This window comes from Mercenaria mercenaria, chromosome 12, assembly GCF_021730395.1.
Source record: "Mercenaria mercenaria strain notata chromosome 12, MADL_Memer_1, whole genome shotgun sequence".
Lineage (NCBI taxonomy): Eukaryota > Metazoa > Mollusca > Bivalvia > Venerida > Veneridae > Mercenaria > Mercenaria mercenaria.
This window is the reverse complement of record NC_069372.1, coordinates 55,777,288-55,798,971: the sequence shown is the minus strand read 5'-3', so window position 1 is coordinate 55,798,971 and position 21,684 is coordinate 55,777,288. Positions and strand designations below refer to the sequence as shown.

Below are 21,684 nucleotides of genomic sequence, written 5' to 3'. Positions count from 1 at the left end.
AATTTGCATATCAAGCGGTCATCTTTACGATAGTTTGCGAACTTGTACGAAATAATAGCGAATAGTTACGTATTTAAGCTATTTGAATCCGAATTTCATGACGAATGAAAGCGAATTGTAACGATTTATAGACGTTCAGAAAACGAACGGCATACGACTGCATACGAATCATTATGAAGGGTAACTACGACATGCGAATCCACGAGAAACACAACGCATCTAAATTTCCTGATTGGTTTTGAGTACCTCAACAGTTTTGTGTGGACATATGTCTGTCTTGATTTCTTGAATTTAATATATAAAATGAGGAGGCTAATTTCAAGATTATTAGTTATTCCTTTGTCAAAATGGAAGATATACAACGCCTGATGCTACTGTATGTGGTTGCTATGGCCCACCAAGAAGTCTTCCAGCAACAATTTAACATTCACCAGTTTATCAGAGATTTAGGTGGAGAAGAGGAGCCAGAGCACGTCGCATCTGATCTGATCAGCTCATGGATGAGCTTAGAAGAGAAGATCCTAGAACCTTCAAGAAATTCCTCTGCATGCCAACTGAACTGTATGGTGGAATATTCGAGAAGGTCCGTCATCGCCTCTGGAAACAGCACACCTGGTACACGAAACCCTTGTATCCAGGCCTCAAGTTAGCTGCCACTCTACGCCACCTGGTTTCTGGTGCCATATACTCAGCTGGCGGGTCGCTGAGAATACCTTCTGTGTAGTGGTCAGAGAAGTTTGTCATCCAATATGTGAGGAATATGTTGATGAGCCCCTCCACACATGAAGAATGGAAACAACTGGCTGATAGTTTCCTCAAGAAGTGGAACTTTCCTAATTGTGTTCTTGCCATCAGCAAGCCTGCCAGGTCTGGTTCCTTATATTAAGATAATAAGCATTTCTTCAGCATAATCGTACTTTGTATAGCGTCTGGTAACGGTCGGATGCGGAAATACCCTTTCGGAAAGCTTAGGACGGCTTCGGAAGCATGCGCAAACATGCGCAAAGTTGCGCTTAGGTTCGCATGTTTGCGCTCCTAATCGCTAACGGAAAGAACAAAGATTGGTTGAGCGACCGAACGCATTCTAGCGAATAACTGTAACCATATGTCACACTTCGTAAATCATTCGCAACAAATAGTTCCCCTACGTTTACCTTTCGTTATATTTTAAACAATCTAACATATTTTCAAACAGTTTCGGTCGAAATTCGTCAGAATTTGAAATTCGTCAGAATTTACAAATTTACCCAATTCGCCAGACTGCGTTTTATGGATTCGCCTATGTGTGAGGAGGCTTTAAAGGTTAGCTTTGTATTTTCTACGCTGGAGTTAGTAAGTAAAACGTAGTAGATCGTAAGTTTTATTCAGGAGTCATTACAAATTTCTCTGTTCGCACCAAGACGTTCAGCTCAAGTAGTGCATAAACAATAAAAACTGACACTTTAAACGTAGCAAGTTACATTACATGTTTATCAGTTTTAATGATCTAGCAAGTCTAAGACTTATCAATTTCAGACTCATTTTTAAAATAAAAATTCTCATAGTGCTTTCGTTTGCAGAGTGATACACCATTTACAAGCTCTTTAGAGCACTGGAGAGCGGCTTTGTATACACGTAGGGAATTTAGAGTTGAAGAAATACCAACAGCAAGAAAGGTAAGATTGTCATAAGTATACATCCATATATATATATTCGGTAACGGTTTGAAAAACCGGCGTATTTTCGAGTATCAAAAATACTGCAGATACGGCTGTATCTTTTGCTAAAAACATCGACGTCGGTAAATTCTTATACTTCTGACATACCTGTTTTCAGTGTGTGGGAACACGTGACTTAAAAAGGCAGCTTACACGGAAAAATGGCCGATAATTTCTCCGATTCGTCAGGAAAATCCAGGTATTTCAATTGATTAACTTTTGTTTAAGATGTTCTAATATGTCCTATCATATGCCCCCATACCTTCCGATTTCCTCCGGTACCAATACTTTGTTCCATTCACCTATATTTTCCAAGAACACTTGGGAAGTTTGAATACATTCGCAGTTTTTGGAATGACGGTATCCACGGAAGGATACAGTTTTGTCCAAAGAATACAAATTACTGAAGTAAATGACTGTATAGTTACATGAAAAGTTAACCTAATACCCTGTTCAACCTAAACATGTAACGAACTAGCAAAGAGCAAGCTGCCAAAAAGAGAATGTCGAAATCTACGAAATGGCGCTGAACACGTACACAGTCTTCACGGGCGCTGTGCACGTACAGGGACAACTATTCTAGTTTATATTATAGAAATACTAAAGTTGCCAGGAGGTTTCTGTATTTTCACACACTATATGATTGTTCTTTGCTATTAATAATATTGTGACGTCTCAGCTTTAATACGTCACCGTTGTTTCACGCACCGATGCCAAATAATGTTTTTCGGAAATCACAAAGATTCAAAAGTTTTTGGGTAGATTATAGGACAAAACATGATTGTATTGTTTAAACACAACAGCGAGTATTGGCAGAGAAACCTGATTAACTCACTCGGCCGTAGCTGTTTAAAAGAATTTGCTGGAAAACATTTGAACACACAACACTATTCATCATATTAAGTGAATCTACTATGCCTTCAAGTTGGGAATAAGGAAACTGATTTGTAAGATTTATTTTCTTTTGCAGGGGCATTCCTTTCCCGACATAGATGTGTTTGCACATAATCTAGGAGTTCGGTGACATGCTCCTCCGGAAAATTGTTTGGTATTCAAACGCCCTGTGCTACATTCTGGACATATCTTAGCACCTCTACAGCAACATATTATTGTCAATATATTTTATACATTTATTTTGACTTTTTTTCCAGAATTTGAAATTGTGGTCAGATGCCGGTACTGACCTATTTCACTGACAGTTTCCCGTAGAACGACTTAGAGACACTAAGAAATAACAATTCTAAATAGGCAGAACTGACCTAGCTTATATTTGTCTCTTTTTAACTCAGCGGCCATTTCCACAGTTCTGTTATATTTGAAAATACATCTTGGACTACACTTTTGAGAAACAAGAGTTTTACATTTAATTTCCCACACTTAAAAATACTACACCATGCACAAAATCGTACCAGTAATTATCTTGACTTTTAGCTATTCGAATTTTACCATGGGGTTCAGTTTTGAGTAGTTATACTTATTTATTAATCATTTCTAACAACCGCTACAATATGTTATTCGCATTTAACAATAATCGGTAACTGAGTCGTATATAAAGGGAAAAGGTCTTTGGGTCAGAAAAAGTCCATATTCCGCATTTCCGTGGAGAGAAAGCATTGAAGACGTGGTCTACAGCAATGCAAACATCCTTGTGAATGTGTATATAGCTAGTAAAACATTCTATCACTCGTCATTGTTGAACGAAAATAGTTTTTCAATGCGTTCATTGCACTGAATGAGCGTTTGAAAAATGCAGATTTGGGAGGCATAGTCAGAAGCATCAACAGAATAGTGTTTACACACGGTTACAAGACCTTGTTAAAGAGTGCTCTGAAGTCTGTGGTTTCTGTCTGGCAATATTCTAGTTTAGTTTCTTCTTTGTTACCTCATTTTTAAATATCTGAAATGTGCCATGAAGATCTGGTGAATATGCGGTGTAAATAGGCACTGGCACTTCTGACTGGTTTTAAGTAGATTTTCGGCGGCAAAACGGGCTTCATTTTGTAGAACGTGAGTTGCCATTTCTAGACAAAATGGTCGAGAAATACATTGTATACCATAAACTGCCAGAAATCCAAGACAGATTCTGCATCATGGTTGTCTCTATGCATTTGTCTTCCAACATGCTTTGGTTTAGATAATTTAGTGCCGAAGTCTCTGATCATACGCGTTGCCTTTTCGTATCGGGCATGTCACACAGCGTATTCCGCGTTGGAAGAATTTGTATCTTTGTCTCTATAACGGCATTTAGCAAGTCCATATCTTCCTTCTGCAAAAGGGTCGTCAGCGCTACGATGATACTCAACACATTTTCAGATACAAGAGAAATGATAAGGTCAAATCCAAGAACTGGAGCAAGATACTGGCCCGCCTTCTCATCTTCATCTTCATACAGTGTTTCCTGAGCATGGATTACCACTGGAAACGTGCTCTTGAATATGTAGAAGGCCCAACTTGACCACAGAGACACAAAAATGGTTCGCTTTTTAATGCGTTGCTCCATTTTCTCCCTTGGACCTGTCTCCCTTGCCAGTTCCTCGGTAAACGCTACTGATCGTTTAGCTGAGTAATCGAACAGAAAGCTTATATCTTGCAGAGTTGCCATCATGGTTTTGACACATGGGATTTCAGAGCTGTGTACTAAGGCTTAATTAAAACAATGAGCTTTGCAATGTATATCGTTTGCATTTGGGGATCGTTCTTTTATAAGCGTTTGCACACCATGATATTTTTATGTTTGATGCCCCATCATAGCATTGCGCTCTTAACTTTAAAATACCTGGATCAGCTTCTTGCAAGAAATCCAAGATATTGCGATTACTTTTAACACCTTTGATAGATTTGAACTCAATATATCATATAGGAACTCTTTACAGAGGCACATTTATAATCAGTAGGCCTATTCCTAATGCATAGCGAGATTTGTTTCTTGGTTGATTTGTCAGTTGCTTCGTCAACAACGATGGCAAAGAAAGGAGTATCTATACAGTCCGCCTACAATTTTTCTCGTATTTGATTAGAGCGAATATCTCATTTTGAATGTCAGGAGATGCGTATTTTGAATTTGATCTCTATATGTGCATTGTCAGAAGATGTGTTTTTTTTTTAAATTATACTGTGCATCGCCCTAGTGCTCTCTTTAAATATCACCATCCTGCGCAAATGTGTTTAACATTGTCATGAAGTTGCTACCCTGTTACGTATGGTCGTATTTTGCTATATTCTGCTCGATACAAGCAGCTGTAACCTTTATTATTTCCCCTAGTATGTGTCTATTTCTTTGTACTGAATTCTTTGTTGATTCAGATATTTTTTGCTTATCGAATTTTTTTTCCTGTCTTGATAGTCGCATTATTTCCCTCTAGGACCGACGCAACGTGATGACAGGATTCTTTATAACGTCTTTTGAGCCAGATGAAAAAATTCTTCAGATCTTTTACCGGTAGCTCTAATATGAAGGTTTTCTTCCTACTGCCAATTCTCCAAAACAAAATGCAGTTAGCACAATATACATCGTCTTTTGCGCCAATGGTGACCGGACAACCATTTTGCATTAGATATTCGCTGTTTAGCACCAAACATTCTGAAAATATGTTAATAAAAACATGACTTTCATATGAATTTACAGAAACTAGGAAATATATGTAACACCCATCATCCTTTACACCATCGTATTTTTATTGCATTTTTGGCATTTCTCATATTTGAAGAAAATATGTAGGCCTGTGTCTAAAGTGCCTACGTGTCTCCTAGACGTTATATAACACTTTGTAAGCAAGTATTGACGTTGATATGACTCTAAATACTGCGTTTATGTAATAAATTGGGTAAAAATGCAGTCCATCTATAAAGACGTAACGGTTGTAAAAAAAGCTTTCTTTTTATTTTCTTGTGTGTTTTTTCAAGCACGTTCTGAATTAAATTATGCGGACAAATATGGAGCATATCTGCTTCAGTGCCGTACATGAACTTTGGTAGATCCTGTTTTTCCGATGTAAAACACTCTTAAATACAGAAGCCTCGTGGCAACTGAGTATTTCTTTAGTATAAAATTGAATCATTGACCCTCTACGTGCACAGCGCCCGTGAAGACTGTGTACGTGTTCAGCGCCATTTCGTAGATTTTGACATTCTCTATTTTGCAGTTTGTTTTTGCCACTTCGTTACATGTTTATGATGGACTGGATACTTTGTTAACTTTTCGTGTGATTGTACTGTCATTTACTTAAGTAAATAGTATTTTATGGTCTAAGTTGTGTCGGTCCGTGGATACCGTCATCCCAAAAACTGCGAATGGTTTCAAACTTCCCAAGTGCTCTCTGAAAATATAGGTGAATGGGACAGAGTATAGGTACCGGAGGAAATCGAAAGGTAAGGGGTATATGATAGGACATATAAGAACATCTAAAACAAACGTTTATCAATAGAAATACCTTGATATTCCTGACGAATCGGAGAAATTATCGGCCATTTTTCCGTGTAAGCTGCCTTTTTAAGTTACGTGTTCCCCCACACTGGTTTTGTAACAAATTCTTAAAGAAAATTATTCGATGCTTACAGATAGTTACCAATTAAGAAGTCCTGTCTGGCGACCAGTGGAGACCAAGATCATGGTCTGCACAGTTGGCTATTTAGTCAGTAAATTTTCAATGAACACCACTTAGAGTAATAAATGGTACTGCCAAAATTGAATGATCTGTTGCAAGTGATTCAGTGCGGACCAAGATCTTGGTCTGCACTGTTCGCTATTCAGTCAGTAAATTTTCAGTGAATACCCCTTCGAATAATAAATGGTCCTGCCAAAATTGAATAATAGATCAGTCTATTTAAACAAGAGGGTCATGATGACCCTGGATCGCTCACCTGAGTAATATGAGCTACATGTTTCAAACTGACGATTTTTAGAATTTTTTTTGGAAAATTTTCCGATGTACAATCAAGCAACCCCTGGGGCTGGGTCAATTTGACCCTGGGGGGTTAAGATTTGAACAAATTTTGTAGAGGTCCACTAGGCAATGCTACATGTCAAATATATAAGCTCTAGACCTTCTGGTTTATTTTAAGAAAATTTTGAAGATTTTTCTATGTATAATCAAGTAACCCCATGGGGTGGGGTCAATTTGACTCCAGGGGTCATGATTTGAACAAATTTTGTAGAAGTCTACTAGGCAATGCTACCTGTCAAATATCTAAGATCTAAGCCTTCTGGTTTATTTTTAGAAATTCTTTGAAGATCTTCCTATGTAAAATCAAGTGACCCCTGAGGCGGGGTCAATTTTGACTCCGAGGGTCATGATTTGGACAAATTTTGTAGAGGTCTACTAGGCAATGCTACATGTGAAATATCTAAGCTCTAGGCCTTCTGGTTTATTTTTAGAAAGTTTTTGAAGATTTTCCCATGTAAAATAAAGTGACCCCTGGGGCGGGGTCAATTTTGACCCCGGGGGTCACAATTTGAACAAATTTTGTAGAGGTCTACTAGGCAATGCTACGTGTGAAATATCTAAGCCACTTGGGCGGGGTCAATTTTGACCCCAGGGTCATGATTTGAAAATTTTTAGTAGAGGTCCACTAGGCAATGCTACATGTCAAATATCTAAGCTCTAGATCTTCTGGTTTTTGAGAAGAAGATTTTTTAAGATTTTCCTATGTAAAATCATGTGACCCCTGGGGTGGGGTCAATTTTGACCCTGGGGTCATGATTTGAACAAATTTGCTAGAGGTCCACTAGGCAATGCTTCATATCAAATAGCTAAGCTCTAGAGCTTCTGGTTTTTGAGAAGATGATTTTTAAAATTTTTCCTTTCGGTTGCCATGGCAACCAGAGTTCTGCATGGAATTCAATTCTTTGAACAATTGTGAAATGGGGTCACCCAAGGATCATTCTTGTAAAGTTTGGTGTAATTCTGCCCAGTGGCTTTTAAGAAGAAGATTTTTTTTAGAAAATGTTGACGGACACACGACGCACGACGGACATTGAGAGGTCACAATAGCTCACCATGAGCCTTTGGCTCAGGTGAGCTAAAAAAAAAGTAGGCTAAAGGTTAACAAGGTGACTGTCTGCTGATTTAAGAAATGGAAACGCCAAAAGAAAACCGTTGGAGCTATACGAGCAAATTTAATCTTAAAAGTTGTGTCACATTACAAAACAAGGTCATTGATACTACATTTTGTATTTCTAATACACTGAAGTGGACGGCCAATTTTTGAGTGCGGCTAATCTATGAGCGCTTTTTGCCTGTAGTGAAATGATGGCTTATTTTCGAGACCGGCTTATTTTGTGGGATTTCAGGGTATTTATTTGATCACTTTCTGTTAGTTTCGATATAAGAATAGCATTAACATTTGTCTAGGAAGTGTTTTTCTTTTATTCTACTATTTACGACTTTTAGGAATTCCATGACAAGTGCGAAACAAATCATAAAAGACTATCAGAGGTAATGCTGTGCTATTGCATATTTCAGTATGATATTGAAATATAATTTCTAAGGTAAAATGTTTGGCTTGAAAAGACAAAAAAATATATATATAACATGTAGTAAGACATAGCTATTGTCCACATTTTCAAAATACATTTGAAATACAGTATGCCTATATTAACATTTGAATGATGAAGATATTATATAGCGCAGACAGTTGTGAGTTTATGGTATCCGCTCAAACTCGACATGACTATCATTTACGTAAATTGGACATTCCCTTAACTGATCAAACTTTAAAAGACTCCCGACAATAGGGCATTTAAATGACAGAGTTTATTTAAACACATACGCGACAACATGTGATTGAAAACTATTGAAGTATTATGACATAAAAAAGGACTTCGGACACTTTCTATTTGAATTTGCCTACTCCAAGAGTGAAAAATAAACCACTAAGAAATAAGTATTTAATTATATGTGCCATCAAAATACATATTTGGGATCATTTCTTAAAGTCAAATTTTCAATATTTGTTTTATAAAACGGTGATTTTTGTTCTAAATAGAATTACGTACCCTGTTATATAGATATAAAAAGTGTTTTGCTTTATACAACATTGTTCCCACCCGTGCATCAAAATCATATTTGGCCAGCATATGTAGATATTAATTATACACATTTTCTGTGACTATTGTGTTGATGCAAGGGGTGGAACAGTACTTTTAAACAAAAAATATAACTACAGGGTGTTCCCAAATGTAAAGTAACCAATACTTTTTATAATAAATTGATAGTCACATATTTTTACATCTGTTTGTAACTCAGATACTATACAAATGTTTGAAAGGGTACACATAGGCATGTTATACATTTGTGGTAGTGAGAGAAGCAAATACTGTGAATTCATTATTATTCGTTGGGTTAAATTTTCATCGGCTTATCCTGGTTGTTTGTTGCAGTAGATTGGCAAATATGTGCTTTAACATACTTGTAACGCACCAGGTAATCTTCTGCACCCCCCACCCCCCAGCCCCCTCGCGACGCGCACACCACTAGCGATGAGGGTATAATTTGTTTTCCATTTTGTTTTTATTATTCTTTTGTATTTCTTATACATTTTTCATTTCTTTATTTTTTCATCTTCTTCTGTGCGTTTATATTTATTTCTTTTAGACACATACTAAATGTCACACGCATTCATCACTTCATGTTCTTCCTTCTGTGAAAACTGAATTGAAGACTGTTCTTAGCGGCGGACTAGGCCTAAACACCAGAATAGAGGTGATATTTGCACTGTGCACAGCAGTTAATCCGATCCTGACTATAGTCTATCCCAACAGAAATAACGCTTGGCATTGATATGCCTGTGATGCATAGGTCAAGAACAGTAGCTTCATGGCAAGTCATATCAGTGACGGTTTCACATTCAGTGTGATGCCACGAAAGTGATGTGTCAAGTCGCTATCAAAGCAGATGGCATACATAAATACGGCTAGACGCGAAAAGGAACTAAAAGGTCCAGCCGAGTTTCAGGTGGATTTTTTATGCAGCGACCTGCTTCTACTTTAGCCCTACAAATGACACATTTTGAATGTATTTCAGCCCTGATTAGACATTATCTTTAGATTCGTTGTAGTCTGGCTTATCCCGATTTAACTTTTTTCCGATACCGCTTCCTTAGGCAAGCCCCACAAATAACTGTCATTTCGAATATATTTTTATTACATGTTTAAGCCAAATGAGCTGTGCCATGAGAAAACCAACATGGTGGCTTTGCGAACAGCATGGATCCAGACCAGCCTGTGCATCGGCTCAGTCTGGTCAGGATCACAGCTGTTCGCTTTCAAAGCCTATTGGAATTAGACCAACCGTTAGCGAACAGCATGGATCCTTACTAGTCTGGTCACTATTGCACTATGTTGGTTTTCTCATGGCGCGGCTCAAATGTTATCTGTGCCGCTTGTACTTATTCCAAGCAAGAACCAACCCTACGGCCTTGATAAGCTGACTGCCTTTTTCTTAGTATTAATGTTATACAGCACACAAATAATCTGCTATCACTTATAACAGAACTGTACAGACATGTACATGTACTTAAATAACTACCTGAACCACTGTTATAAAACTGACCGGTCACTTATACATGTATACCTTTTCACACATGTAATAACTTTACATTAGAACAGTGTATAGATAAATCAAGTACATGTTGTTTGCAAAAATATCGTTCTATTTTTTATTTATCTATAGGATTTTAATCTTAAAATGTTATTTTTTTCTTAAATAAACAGATTTTATCACTTTATTCGACTGGAATTCATATAATTAAAACTTCCGTAAAGGGATGACATTATATGTTTACGGATATTAAACATTTTAATTTTTTTTAAGAATACCCTGGCCTAGATAAAATAAGAAAAACATCTTGAAAGGAACAGATACAAATTAGTTTCTGCTGTAATAAGTTAACAAACACATTGATTTATCATTGACTCGAAACAATTTTGTATTGTTTAAATACTTAATGAGAATTGTGCCGTCAAAATGTAGGCTAGAAGCATATGATAGTGTCCGAAGTCCTTAAAGAACTAAGGTTATTTAATTATCATGGCAGCATGCTAGCTGCCAAGTCGAAGTTTTGACGTCTTAAATGTAATATCATCAATAAAACATAATGTTTTCAAAAGAAAAGTACACATCATTGTGATAATGCTCTTTATATAGTTTAATCATGTCTCATTTCAGGTCAGCTGGTCATTTACGTTTAAAATAAACATCTCCTAGTCAATGACAGTCATACGTGATCTTACATGAAAATGACCTCACAAAATTCTAGAAATCTGAGTGAAACACTAAATAGCAAAAGTTCAAGAACTAAGAATATTTCAAAAGAAACTTTTGCGAATGTTTAGTTGACCCGCCTTAACTTGTAGCCCAGTCATCCATAAATTTTTAGAGGGCATATAACACATTTAAATAAATTGTCGTATTATTTTTAGTGAAATGAATGATAAAAGTATCTACATGCTTCAGCCAAACGTAATTTTACATTATCCAAGAGTTAGATCTTTCTAAAATGAATACTATTATTTTCATATGACTCGACTTTTCATGTAACGTTTTCGTTATCGTTTTCTATTGATACAAACATACTGCACGATAACAATTTCAGATTTGTCGCGAAATGATATGACCTTAAGTGTCTTAATGGCTACTTTTGAAGTTATGGCATCAGTCTACGTATTTATTGAACGACACTTATATGTTTAAAGCTAGTCACGTTGTTGGTATTGCGAATATTGTAAACTGAATAAATAGACGAAAATAATCTTGCAGAATGTGTTCCGAGGCTCTGATTTTCTAGAAAGTGATGTTGGTAAATACAAATCAGAAAGTGACAAAGCAAAGAGAAAAGAAACGCCCGAAAGGTAACAACATGACTTTAGCTTGACAGTTTTGAATGTTTAATTATTAATTAGCTTTTCTTCAATATGACTAGCCATGTTATAGGTTGCAACATTTTCAGCCTTATAAAGGGTTTATGTAGTTGGGGATTCTTGCTACAAAAGAGCTTTTATAACCATTCTTGCATAAAAACTACTTTTTTTCGCTGGATCCGCCCATGTATTAACGGGAGAAAAAATCGTGTTCAAACAGGATAATTCACGTGTTGTTAATACATGATTTTTATTGCCGAGCCCGCTTGCGGAAGCGAAGACATAGTTGTCCAAATGGCTGTTCGGTGTATGTGCGTACGTGAGTGCGTGCGTGAGTTCGTCCGGACCATAACTTGGACATGTATGGAGCAATCTCGTTTATATTTGGCACGAATGTTAACCTCAATGAGACGGAGTGTCATGCGCAAACCGCAGGTTCCTATCTCAAAGGTCAAGGTCACACTTGGAGGTCAAAGGTTACATTCAATTATGACTTTGTCCGGAGCATTTCTTCTTCATGCATGGAGGGATTTTGATGTAACCTGGCACAAATGTTCACAACCATGTGACGGAGTGTCATGGGCAACAACCAGGACCCTAGGTCTAAGGTCAAGGTCACACTTAGAGGTCAAAGGTCAAATACACGAATGACTTTGTCGGAGCATTTCTTCTTCATGCGTGGAGGGATTTTGATGTTACTTGGCACAATTGTTCACCATCATGAGACAGAGTGTCGTTCACCATCATGAGACGGAGTGTCGTTTGCAAGAACCTAGAATTACTTCCCTTTGTTGTTACTATAAATAGGTTTTATTGTAACCTTTTTATTACTGGTCGTAGGGAAAAATCAAGACCACTTTTCTGTAGTACAATAATCTCGTTACATCCAATTTTGAGTTGTTTATTTGACCTATCTCTACTGGTAAGGATTTTTGTATGGACTTAGATTTTTTTAAAGATTTACTTCCCGTTTTTGTTACTATAAATAACTTACATTGTAACTATTTGCAATCATTTTTTATGTGGAATAAATATTTGCTTCAATGAGACAGGGTGTCATGTGCAATAGTCATTTGCATATATGTCCCTGGAACAATTGTTCACCACCATGAGACTGTGTGTCGACCGCATTAATGTCTCAAAGGTCAAGGTCACACTTAGAAGTCAAAAGTCAAAAATAGGGTATGTTTTCGTTTTCGGGCCAGCCGCCAAGAAACAGATCGGTAGCTTAAAGATCATCTAAGGAAGATCAAGATGTGGATAAATGCCATAAAACTCAAGGTAATATTTGGTAATATTTACTCTTTTCTGTGTTCTTGTAGGTTTGTTTATCTGTGCTGATATGGGCACAATAGGGATAAAACCAGATGTAATGAAGTGCATTGTATTAAATTTTGTGTGAAGCTTTTTTTTAATTTTAAATTCTAGAGTTTATGCATCATTCTCTTTGGTTTTGCCTATCAGCATTGCTTCTAGCTGTTATATGTATGTTGCACTCATAAATTAACAAAAAAAAATCAATATGAAAAAGACAGATTTCAAGTCTTGATATATTAAGTACATTTTAATTATCATTTTTAACTTGATGAACAATATTTGGGCCTGTGTGAGCTAGATGCAATGTTTCATGGTCTACCTCCGCGAGCATGCCTTAACTGTTTAATGCAAGGACAGGTAACTCTATCATACATTTTGGCAGAATGATGCACCTTTTCAAACTTGGAACATTAGCATTTTGTCACTTTCTTGAAAACTATTACAGATTTTGACTTATAATTTCAGATACTTATATCAGTATCAATATGACCCCATGTAGTAGAAAATGGCATATAATTCAATTAAGATGTCCTTTTTCACACTAACAAATATTTAATTTTCACCCCCTTTTTAAACTATAAAAGATACAAAATTCAACTACTTGTTTAACTTATAATAATGTGACATGTTAAGGCATGTGTGGTTGTGCCTGGAAACACCTTTTAATATACTCACCCTTACAAAATCATACAATATAGCAAGTGATACCTAGCCTTTACTTTTGGTGTAGTGCTTCATGTAACCTCTCAGTGTATCCTCATATATATAGTGTAGAATTTTGCTTGTAGTGGCTTCATTACTTATGAAGTGTGTCCATTGTTGAGTATATTCTGGGGTGGCCAAATGGCCATGGTTTATTTGTATGACCTTACTAATGCTGCATCATTGTAATCATAGATCATAGAAATTTTGTTTCCACCTCTTAAAACACAAGCACCAAGGGCAAGCAACTCTATTTCCAGGTATTTAAGTCAACAATAAGTTCTACTCCACACAAATCCCAGTCAACTTTCAAGAGCCCAACTCCATCTCCTGGCAAGACGCAGATATTGTAGCACAGACGGCCAACCAAAACTGTCCTTCAAGAGCCCAGCTGCATGTTTGGACAAGGACCCATCCTATATACACAAATCATTACCAACCGCTGGAAAAGTTCTTGGTACATCACTTGCTGAGGGTATTTGTGCAACTCCTACCAAGAATCCATGTTCATCCTCTATGCAGCAAGGTCCATCACCTGCTAAAATGGCAAAGCCATCTAGAACCAGTCTAGAGGATTTTGGTAAAAGTATAAACGCTTTCCAGGAGGATCTAGATACGAAGCTTAAGGCTGTACTGTACTCTATAATGGTCGGTGAAGTTCAGACTGCAAAGGATGACCTTGATATTAAAGTGAGGCGAACATCTAATGCCTTTTTAAGTCAGAGTGGATTTGTGCTTAAGGATTTGCAGACTAGCACTGCAGCACTTAACCAGAAGCTAACCACTACAGAACAACATAGCCTGCACCTTCACAAGGAAAATAATGACTTAAGGGAAAATATCAAAAGTATGAAGATGGATATGGCAATGAAAGATTTGGACAACAGTATGTTTGACGTAGATCTTGATGCAGAGGATATTGGCAAAAGTCAAGGTATACAAGATGAGGAGTGTGCTTCTGCAAGTCCAGCAGGGGATGAAAAAGAAGTCAGTGATGACAACAAACAAGAGGATGAATAAATGTAAACAGCAAACAATAAATCTTCAGTGGAATCAATGTACAGGACAGTGTTATGTATACGACAGTGTTAAAGTTTTACTTGTCTGCATCTTAGACCTTTGCTTTCTCCATCATGGACATTTAACATAACATTTACTGGTTATGCATGTGTACTTTAAAATGTTTTTCATGGGTTTATATGCATGACTTACAAGTATGTATTATTGTATATATAACTCATCTAATAATTTCTTATTTTTGCATCTATGGACCATATATATGTCAATCATGCTTTAAACAATTTCTCATTATCACATTGCTAATACATATTGTTAAAAATCAACAGTATATTGCTTTCTGAACAAATAGTGTACAGTGGTATATCGTATTTGTATTGTTTATGCCAAAGTCAAACTTGGCTCCTTTTTTCTAAGTTGATCAAATTATTTTGCATCTATGGACAATATGTATGTCAGTCATGCTTTAAACAATTTCTCATTATCTCATTGCTAATATATATTGTTAAAGATCAACAGTATATTGCTTTCCGAACAAATAGTGTACTGTGGTATATTTTATTTGTATTGTTTATACCAAAGTCAAAAAAGATTCTGTTTTGACTTTGGCATTTGATTTTTTGTGTTATTAATGAAAATTAAATTTTAGGTCCAAAGCTGATGAAACATCGTAAGCCATTGTGAATCAAATACTTAGTAATACAGACTTAAACATGGACAGAAGGAAAAGAGAAAGAGAGAGAGAAAGAAAGAAAGTTTCAAGACAGTCTCAGGTATAGTATAGTCCCATACTATGATGCCTTTAATTTTCATTTATATCCTCTTGTTTAAATGACATGCACCACAAAACCATCATAATGCGTCTGGGTACCAGTATGGATCTGGGTCACAGGCCATGGCCTATAACTTTATCTTCATTTTAGCAAAATTATGCCCCTTTTTTACTTAGCTAATACCTGCATAAAATTTACATTTCTGTAACTAATTCAGATATTCACTTAAAACAATGAATGGCTTTCATTACACTATCCAGCACTGAAAATAGTTGAGCATGCTGTCTTGGGAAAGTTCTTGTTTTCAACACTAATGAAACTTATTTTTATTGTTTTGTCACATACAACTCTGTTACCCACAGATTTATTGTTATTGACAGACAGTGCAGTGTAATGAGAAGGGACAACCTCCTCCTCCAGATCAGCATCCAATGCAGACCAGTCAGGATTTCCACAACCACAGCCTGGTATATTGTCTACAGTGAACCTCTCGTCACAACCTCCATTGCTTCATATAAGATAGCAGGTGTCATGTCAACAGCCTGACCAAAGAAATATGCTGATTACAGAGGTATTATGTCATACATAATTCTCTATGATTGTAATGTGCACACAGCATTTGTTATATAGAGGATATTATATAACTGTCTTCATATTGAATTAAATTTGACCGACGTCTCCTATACTATTAATGAACAATGTGAAATACATAGCAGCACAGTCACAAGGGACAACAAACCTGTTTGGATTTTTTTTCAATTGCAAATGCAGAAACACTGCTGAGAAATGCCATGCCAGGATCAAGGTTCCTCAATACCTCACTTATGAGAAGTCATTTTCATACCTGCTTACAGAGAGCGCACATAGACCAATTTCCTCAATATTCTTTTCAGTTTCGCAAGCAAGATAGTAAAACACAAAAATCAAAACATGTGCTGAATGAAGGAAGAAACAGTAGTCAACAAGTCTGTACCAGAGAAAACTCTCTAAACGCTAACATGTTTGTGCAGTCTGCAAAAGTAAGAGAAAACGACGGAAAAAGAAAACAGCTGAAGGGGCTTAACCGGGATATAAAAGTGATAGAAAGAAATAGATCAAAGGTTTCAAAGCAGAAAGCCAGACAAGATCCATTTAAACAGCAGACAGAAAGGCAGAGGACAAAAGGTTGTATGTCTAAATTAAGGACAGACCTAAGGAAAGATCCGAAAGGAGAGAGACAGAGCAAGGACTAAAGATTGTATGACTAAGCTTAGACAAAACTCCATAGCTAAGGAGAGAGACAGAGCAAGGACTAAATAGTGTAAGACTATGCTTAGACAAAACCCCATAGCTAAGGAGAGAGACAAAGCAAGGACTAAAGACTGTATGACTAAGCTTTGACAAAACGCCATAGCTAAGGATAGAGACAGAGCAAGGACTAAAGAGTATAAGACTAAGCTTAGACAAAACCCCATAGCTAAGGAGACAGACAGAGCAAGGACTAAAGGATGTATGACTAAGCTTAGACAAAACCCCATAGCTCAGGAGAGAGACAGAGCAAGGACTAAAGAGTGTATGACTACGCTTAGACAAAACTTCATACCTCAGGAGAGAGACAGAGCAACGACTAAAGAGTGTATGGCTACGCTTAGACAAAACCCCATAGCTCAGGAGAGAGTCAGAGCAAGGACTAAAGAGTGTATGACCAAGATAAGGGCAGATCCAAGACATATGGAAAGAGACAGACAAAGAACCAGATCAGTCATGCAGAAAAGAAGATTAAATCAGGGTGTTCAAGACATAGAAAGACTGAAGATGAGGAATTATATGAGTGAGAAAAGAAAGGATCCAGTTACTCGACATAGAGAAAGAAGAAAACAAGCTTACACATTGTCCCAGAATAAACATATTCCTCAGTCTGTCAGCGAGAAAAATAGGGGTAAACAAATTACACAAAAAACTATTTCGAAAAAAAATCATGAAAACAGGTTGAGAAAAGAAAGAAGACAAGTACTCAAGCAAAGAAGAAATACAGTAGAATATGCTGCATCTATATTTCGAGCTGCTATTGCTAAAGGGTGTAAATATGTATGTACTTGCTGTCATCAAATGTGGTTTGCAAATTCTGTAGTGTTGGCTTCAGCTGTTAAATGTAATGATGAACAGTTACGCAATTACTGTTTTACAGGGAAAAAAGATTGTGATAATAATGAGTGGATGTGTGTCACTTGCGCATCTTCCATCAGAAAAAAAGAAACTACCTGTCTTGCCATATAACAATAGTATGTTCTTCCCCGCCAAACCACCAGAATTGGAACTGAACTCTCTGGAGGAAAGACTTGTCGCTCCAGTAAATCCATTCATGCAGTTAAGAGAGTTCCCAAGTAGTGGACAAGTAAGCATCAGAGGAAATGTAGTGAATGTCCCTTCAGATAATATTCAGACTGGCACCACTCTACCAAGAAGGTTAGATGAAATTGGAACCAGTTAAACTAAAGAGAAGATTGCGATACAAGTATGTGTATGAAAATGTGCGACCAAAACAGTGTTTAGAAGCTGTTCAGTACTTGCTATAAAAACCTCTGTTTCAACAATATGTTGTAAATGGTTTAGATCCACAATGGCTTTCTGCGTGTACAGCTCAGGAACATAATAGCCAGTGGTGTGATTTCTTCAAATCAATCTCTAAAAATGGTGACACTGGCATTTGCTTGAATACAGAGTTTTCAACAGATGTTACTTCAACCATTGCAAGTTCTTCCAAAGGTAGGCAACACACATTAGACACTACAAATACACAAGATAATATTAGCAAGCAGTATGTGGTGACTGGTCTAAATGCTCACAATGAGCAGGGTACGCCAGCACACAGTGAAAAAGACACTGAGAATGAAGAGAATAGTTACACTCAGCAAATAATAGCAGATAATCATCAAAGTACCGGGAGTACAAGTGCAAAGAATACTGAATATGATGATTCTGAAGAAGGGCCAGCTGGTGCCTTTGATACTATGATGTTCGATGAAATAATTGAGTCAGATATTAGTAAATGCATTTCACTTGCCCCAAGTGAAGGCAGTCGACCTTTAACAGGCATAAACCCTGCTCTAGAAGAACTAGCATATCCTACAATATTCTGTGGAGAAAGAAGAGTGAACAATAAGCAAAGAAAGAGGACTGTAAAATACAGTGAAATATGTAAATCTGAGCTTAGGAGGGAAGATCGCCGAGCTGCTATGTCCACTTCTAACATGTTCTTCAAAACTAAAAAACTTCAGTACAAACTCCTTCAAGACAAGGTTTGGCTTTCTTTGAAGAGACTCCAATCTAAAAGGAAAAAACTTACTGCAGGAGTTTTGAAAGAAACACAAAATGTAGAACAGCTTGTAAGACTTGACGAAGGTTTTAGAATTTTCAGGACTCTGAGAGGGTCCCCATCATATTGGGAAGCGGCAAAGACAGATCTTTTTGCCATGCTTAGACAGCTGGGGAAACCAACATGGTTTCTCACCCTGTCTGCTGCAGAAACAAGGTGGACCAATTTGCTGCAGAATTTATCTCTCTTGGTAGACAGGAAAACTCTAGGGGAAGAAGAAGTGCTATCCATGTCATACAACACGCAAGCTAGACTTATTCGGTCTGATCCAGTGACAACTGCCCGATACTTTAACCACAGAGTGCAGGCTTTGTTTCATACACTTCCTACTCAGTGCAGCAAACCCTCTCGGTAAAGTAGTTGACTACTTTCTGCGTGTCGAGTTTCAACACCGAGGATCACCCCATGTACACTGTGTGATATGGGTTGAAAATGCACCAGTACACAAAAGTGATCACCCTGAACTTGTACATGCCTTCATTGACAACTACATTTCGGTAGACAACTCTACTGAAATTCCAGATCTCATTCGTCGTCAGTCAAACCACCATAGTCATACCTGTAAACGAAAGGGAAACACATGCACATTTAGAAGTCCTCTGCCTCCAATGCAGTGTACTCAGATACTCCCACCTCTCACTGATGTACTCCCTCACGAACTGTTGCACCACAAAGAAAACTGGTCACATGCTGCTGAAGCTATAAAGAAATTAAAACCTGACACTGAAATGAACTTTGAAGAATTCCTTGTTTCGATTGGTTTGTCAAATCAGCAGTATGTTTCAGGTCTCAGAACAACACTGAAAGATGATCGGGTGTTCCTGCATCGAAAGCCAAATTCTACCAGAATTAATGCTTATAATGCTGATATTCTTAAAACATAGGACAGTCCCAGGCAAATATGGACTTACAGTATATAACTGGTGCTTATGCGTGTGCCATGTATATCATCAGTTACATGAGAAAGTCAGCGAGGAATGAGTGACCTAATGAAAAGGGGCCTGTTCTGATGCAAAAAAGAACTCCACAGATATCAGGGAACAAGTACGAAGCATATCAGATAAGTTCCTCAGACATGTCGAAATCAGCGCGCAGGAGGCTGTTTACCTCACCTTACAAATGCCCCTTAAGAAATCGTCAAGAGGATTTGTGTTCATAAACACCTCACCTCCAGATGATCGACCTTTCCTGCTAAAAAGCCAAGAAATATTGGACACACTACCAGACGACTCTGAAGACATCAAATGTAGTAATATCATATAACGATACACAGACCGACCAAAAATACTGGATAACATGGTACTCGCTGACTTCGCAGCATTATATGATATCAGCTACAGAAACGTCCAAAGATAATGGATGAATTACCTGAATGTGAAGCTGAAGACAATCATGACGATGATATAAATCCTGAAGAACATGAGTATGATAAGCAGATCAAGCTAAAAGATGGACAAAAATGAAAAAAAGAAAACAAAAGAAAATCATAAGATATGTTAAGTACTCAGTCAAAAAAGATCCTGAAAACTACTACAGGAAGTCACTGATGTTGTTTTATCCTTGGCGATCAGAATGTACCATCATTGGTAACAGTGAAACGTATGAAAAAATGTACCAGACAGTAAAGAATGTTGTAGACCAGAACAGAGATGACTTTGAGATCAAGGCAAATGAAATAGATGAAGTAGAGGAACAACTTCAAAATGAAACATCTGATGACATGTGGGATACTGTAGCCCCGGTAACAGAACATCAGAATTTGAGAGATAGACAAGCTGATGACAGAACAGATATTGGTAATGAGAACCTGTTTACCCATTATGACATTGGGGCTGAGATGGGACTACCAGGCTCAGATATGCAGGAAGAAAATATCAGAAATAGAATGTCTGATGAAGAGTTTAGAGAAACAGTGCAGAAACTGAATGCCAAACAGAGGGAGATATTTTATCATGTTCTGAAAGCAGCTAAACGTGGTGAAAAACAACAGTTTACATTTTTAAGTGGAGGAGCCGGAGTAGGCAAAACACAGGTTGTAAAAGCAGTCTTACAGGCATTGATTAGACAATTCAATACCGCAGCTGGTGACAATCCAGTAGCAATCAGTGTTCTCCTTGTTGCACCTACAGGAAAGGCAGCATATCTAATTAAAGGACACACCATTCATTCGGCTTTCAACATTCCTGCAAACCAGGGATTTAGCTACAAGAAACTGTCACGTGAAATGTGCAGCACGTTGCATGTCCGATATGACAAACTAAAATTTTTGATCATTGATGAAATATCAATGTGTGGATCACGAATGTTCAACTTCATAAACTAAAGACTACAAGACCTGTTCCAGAATAATTTACCGTTTGGAGAGGTTAGTGTGATTGCAGTTGGAGACCAGTTGTTCCAGTTGCGCCCAGTGCAAGACAATTGGATATTCAAACTCTCTTCCACAGATTATTCACCTCTTGCACCAAACATCTGGACAGATAACTTCAGACTCTATGAGTTGACAGAAATCATGCGTCAGAGGGGTGACAAACAGTTTGCTGAAACTTTGAACAGAGTGAGAGAAGGTCACCAAAATGATGATGATATCAGTCTACAGAAAACAAGGATGATTTCTGAAACCAGTCCAACCTATCCAGCCAATGCTGTGCAAATTATGTACCATAATCATTCAGTTAATGAACACAATAATAACATCTATGTTTTAACAAGTTCTGATAAAACCACAGCTGAAGCAAAAGAAACTGTAGTTGGAGATATTTCACCAGCTGTCAAACAAGATATTTTGCAGAAAGCTCCACATGATGCTAAACAGGCTATGGGTCTAGGAAAGTATGTAAGAACCGCTGTTGGATTAAGAAATGAACTAACTGTCAATATTGACACCAGTGATGGATTGGTTAAATGGAGCAGGGTGTTTCACAAAAGCCTTTATAAGTGGAAGAAATATGCGCAGTGCAAATACCA

At 37.3% G+C, this 21,684-nt stretch overlaps 1 protein-coding gene across 1 annotated transcript in view; it reads left to right on the top strand.

Annotated features, from left to right (window-relative positions):
- The first annotated feature begins 347 nt into the window (after positions 1-347).
- Positions 348-21,684, top strand: part of LOC128547582 (guanylate-binding protein 5-like) — a 58,368-nt gene continuing 37,031 nt past the window's right edge. Inside the window, exons 1-4 of the mRNA XM_053520590.1 lie at positions 348-645; positions 1,196-1,302; positions 1,560-1,655; positions 11,453-11,544. Coding sequence (XP_053376565.1) covers positions 348-645; positions 1,196-1,302; positions 1,560-1,655; positions 11,453-11,544 — 593 coding nt within the window. The remainder of the gene's footprint in view (positions 646-1,195; positions 1,303-1,559; positions 1,656-11,452; positions 11,545-21,684) is intronic.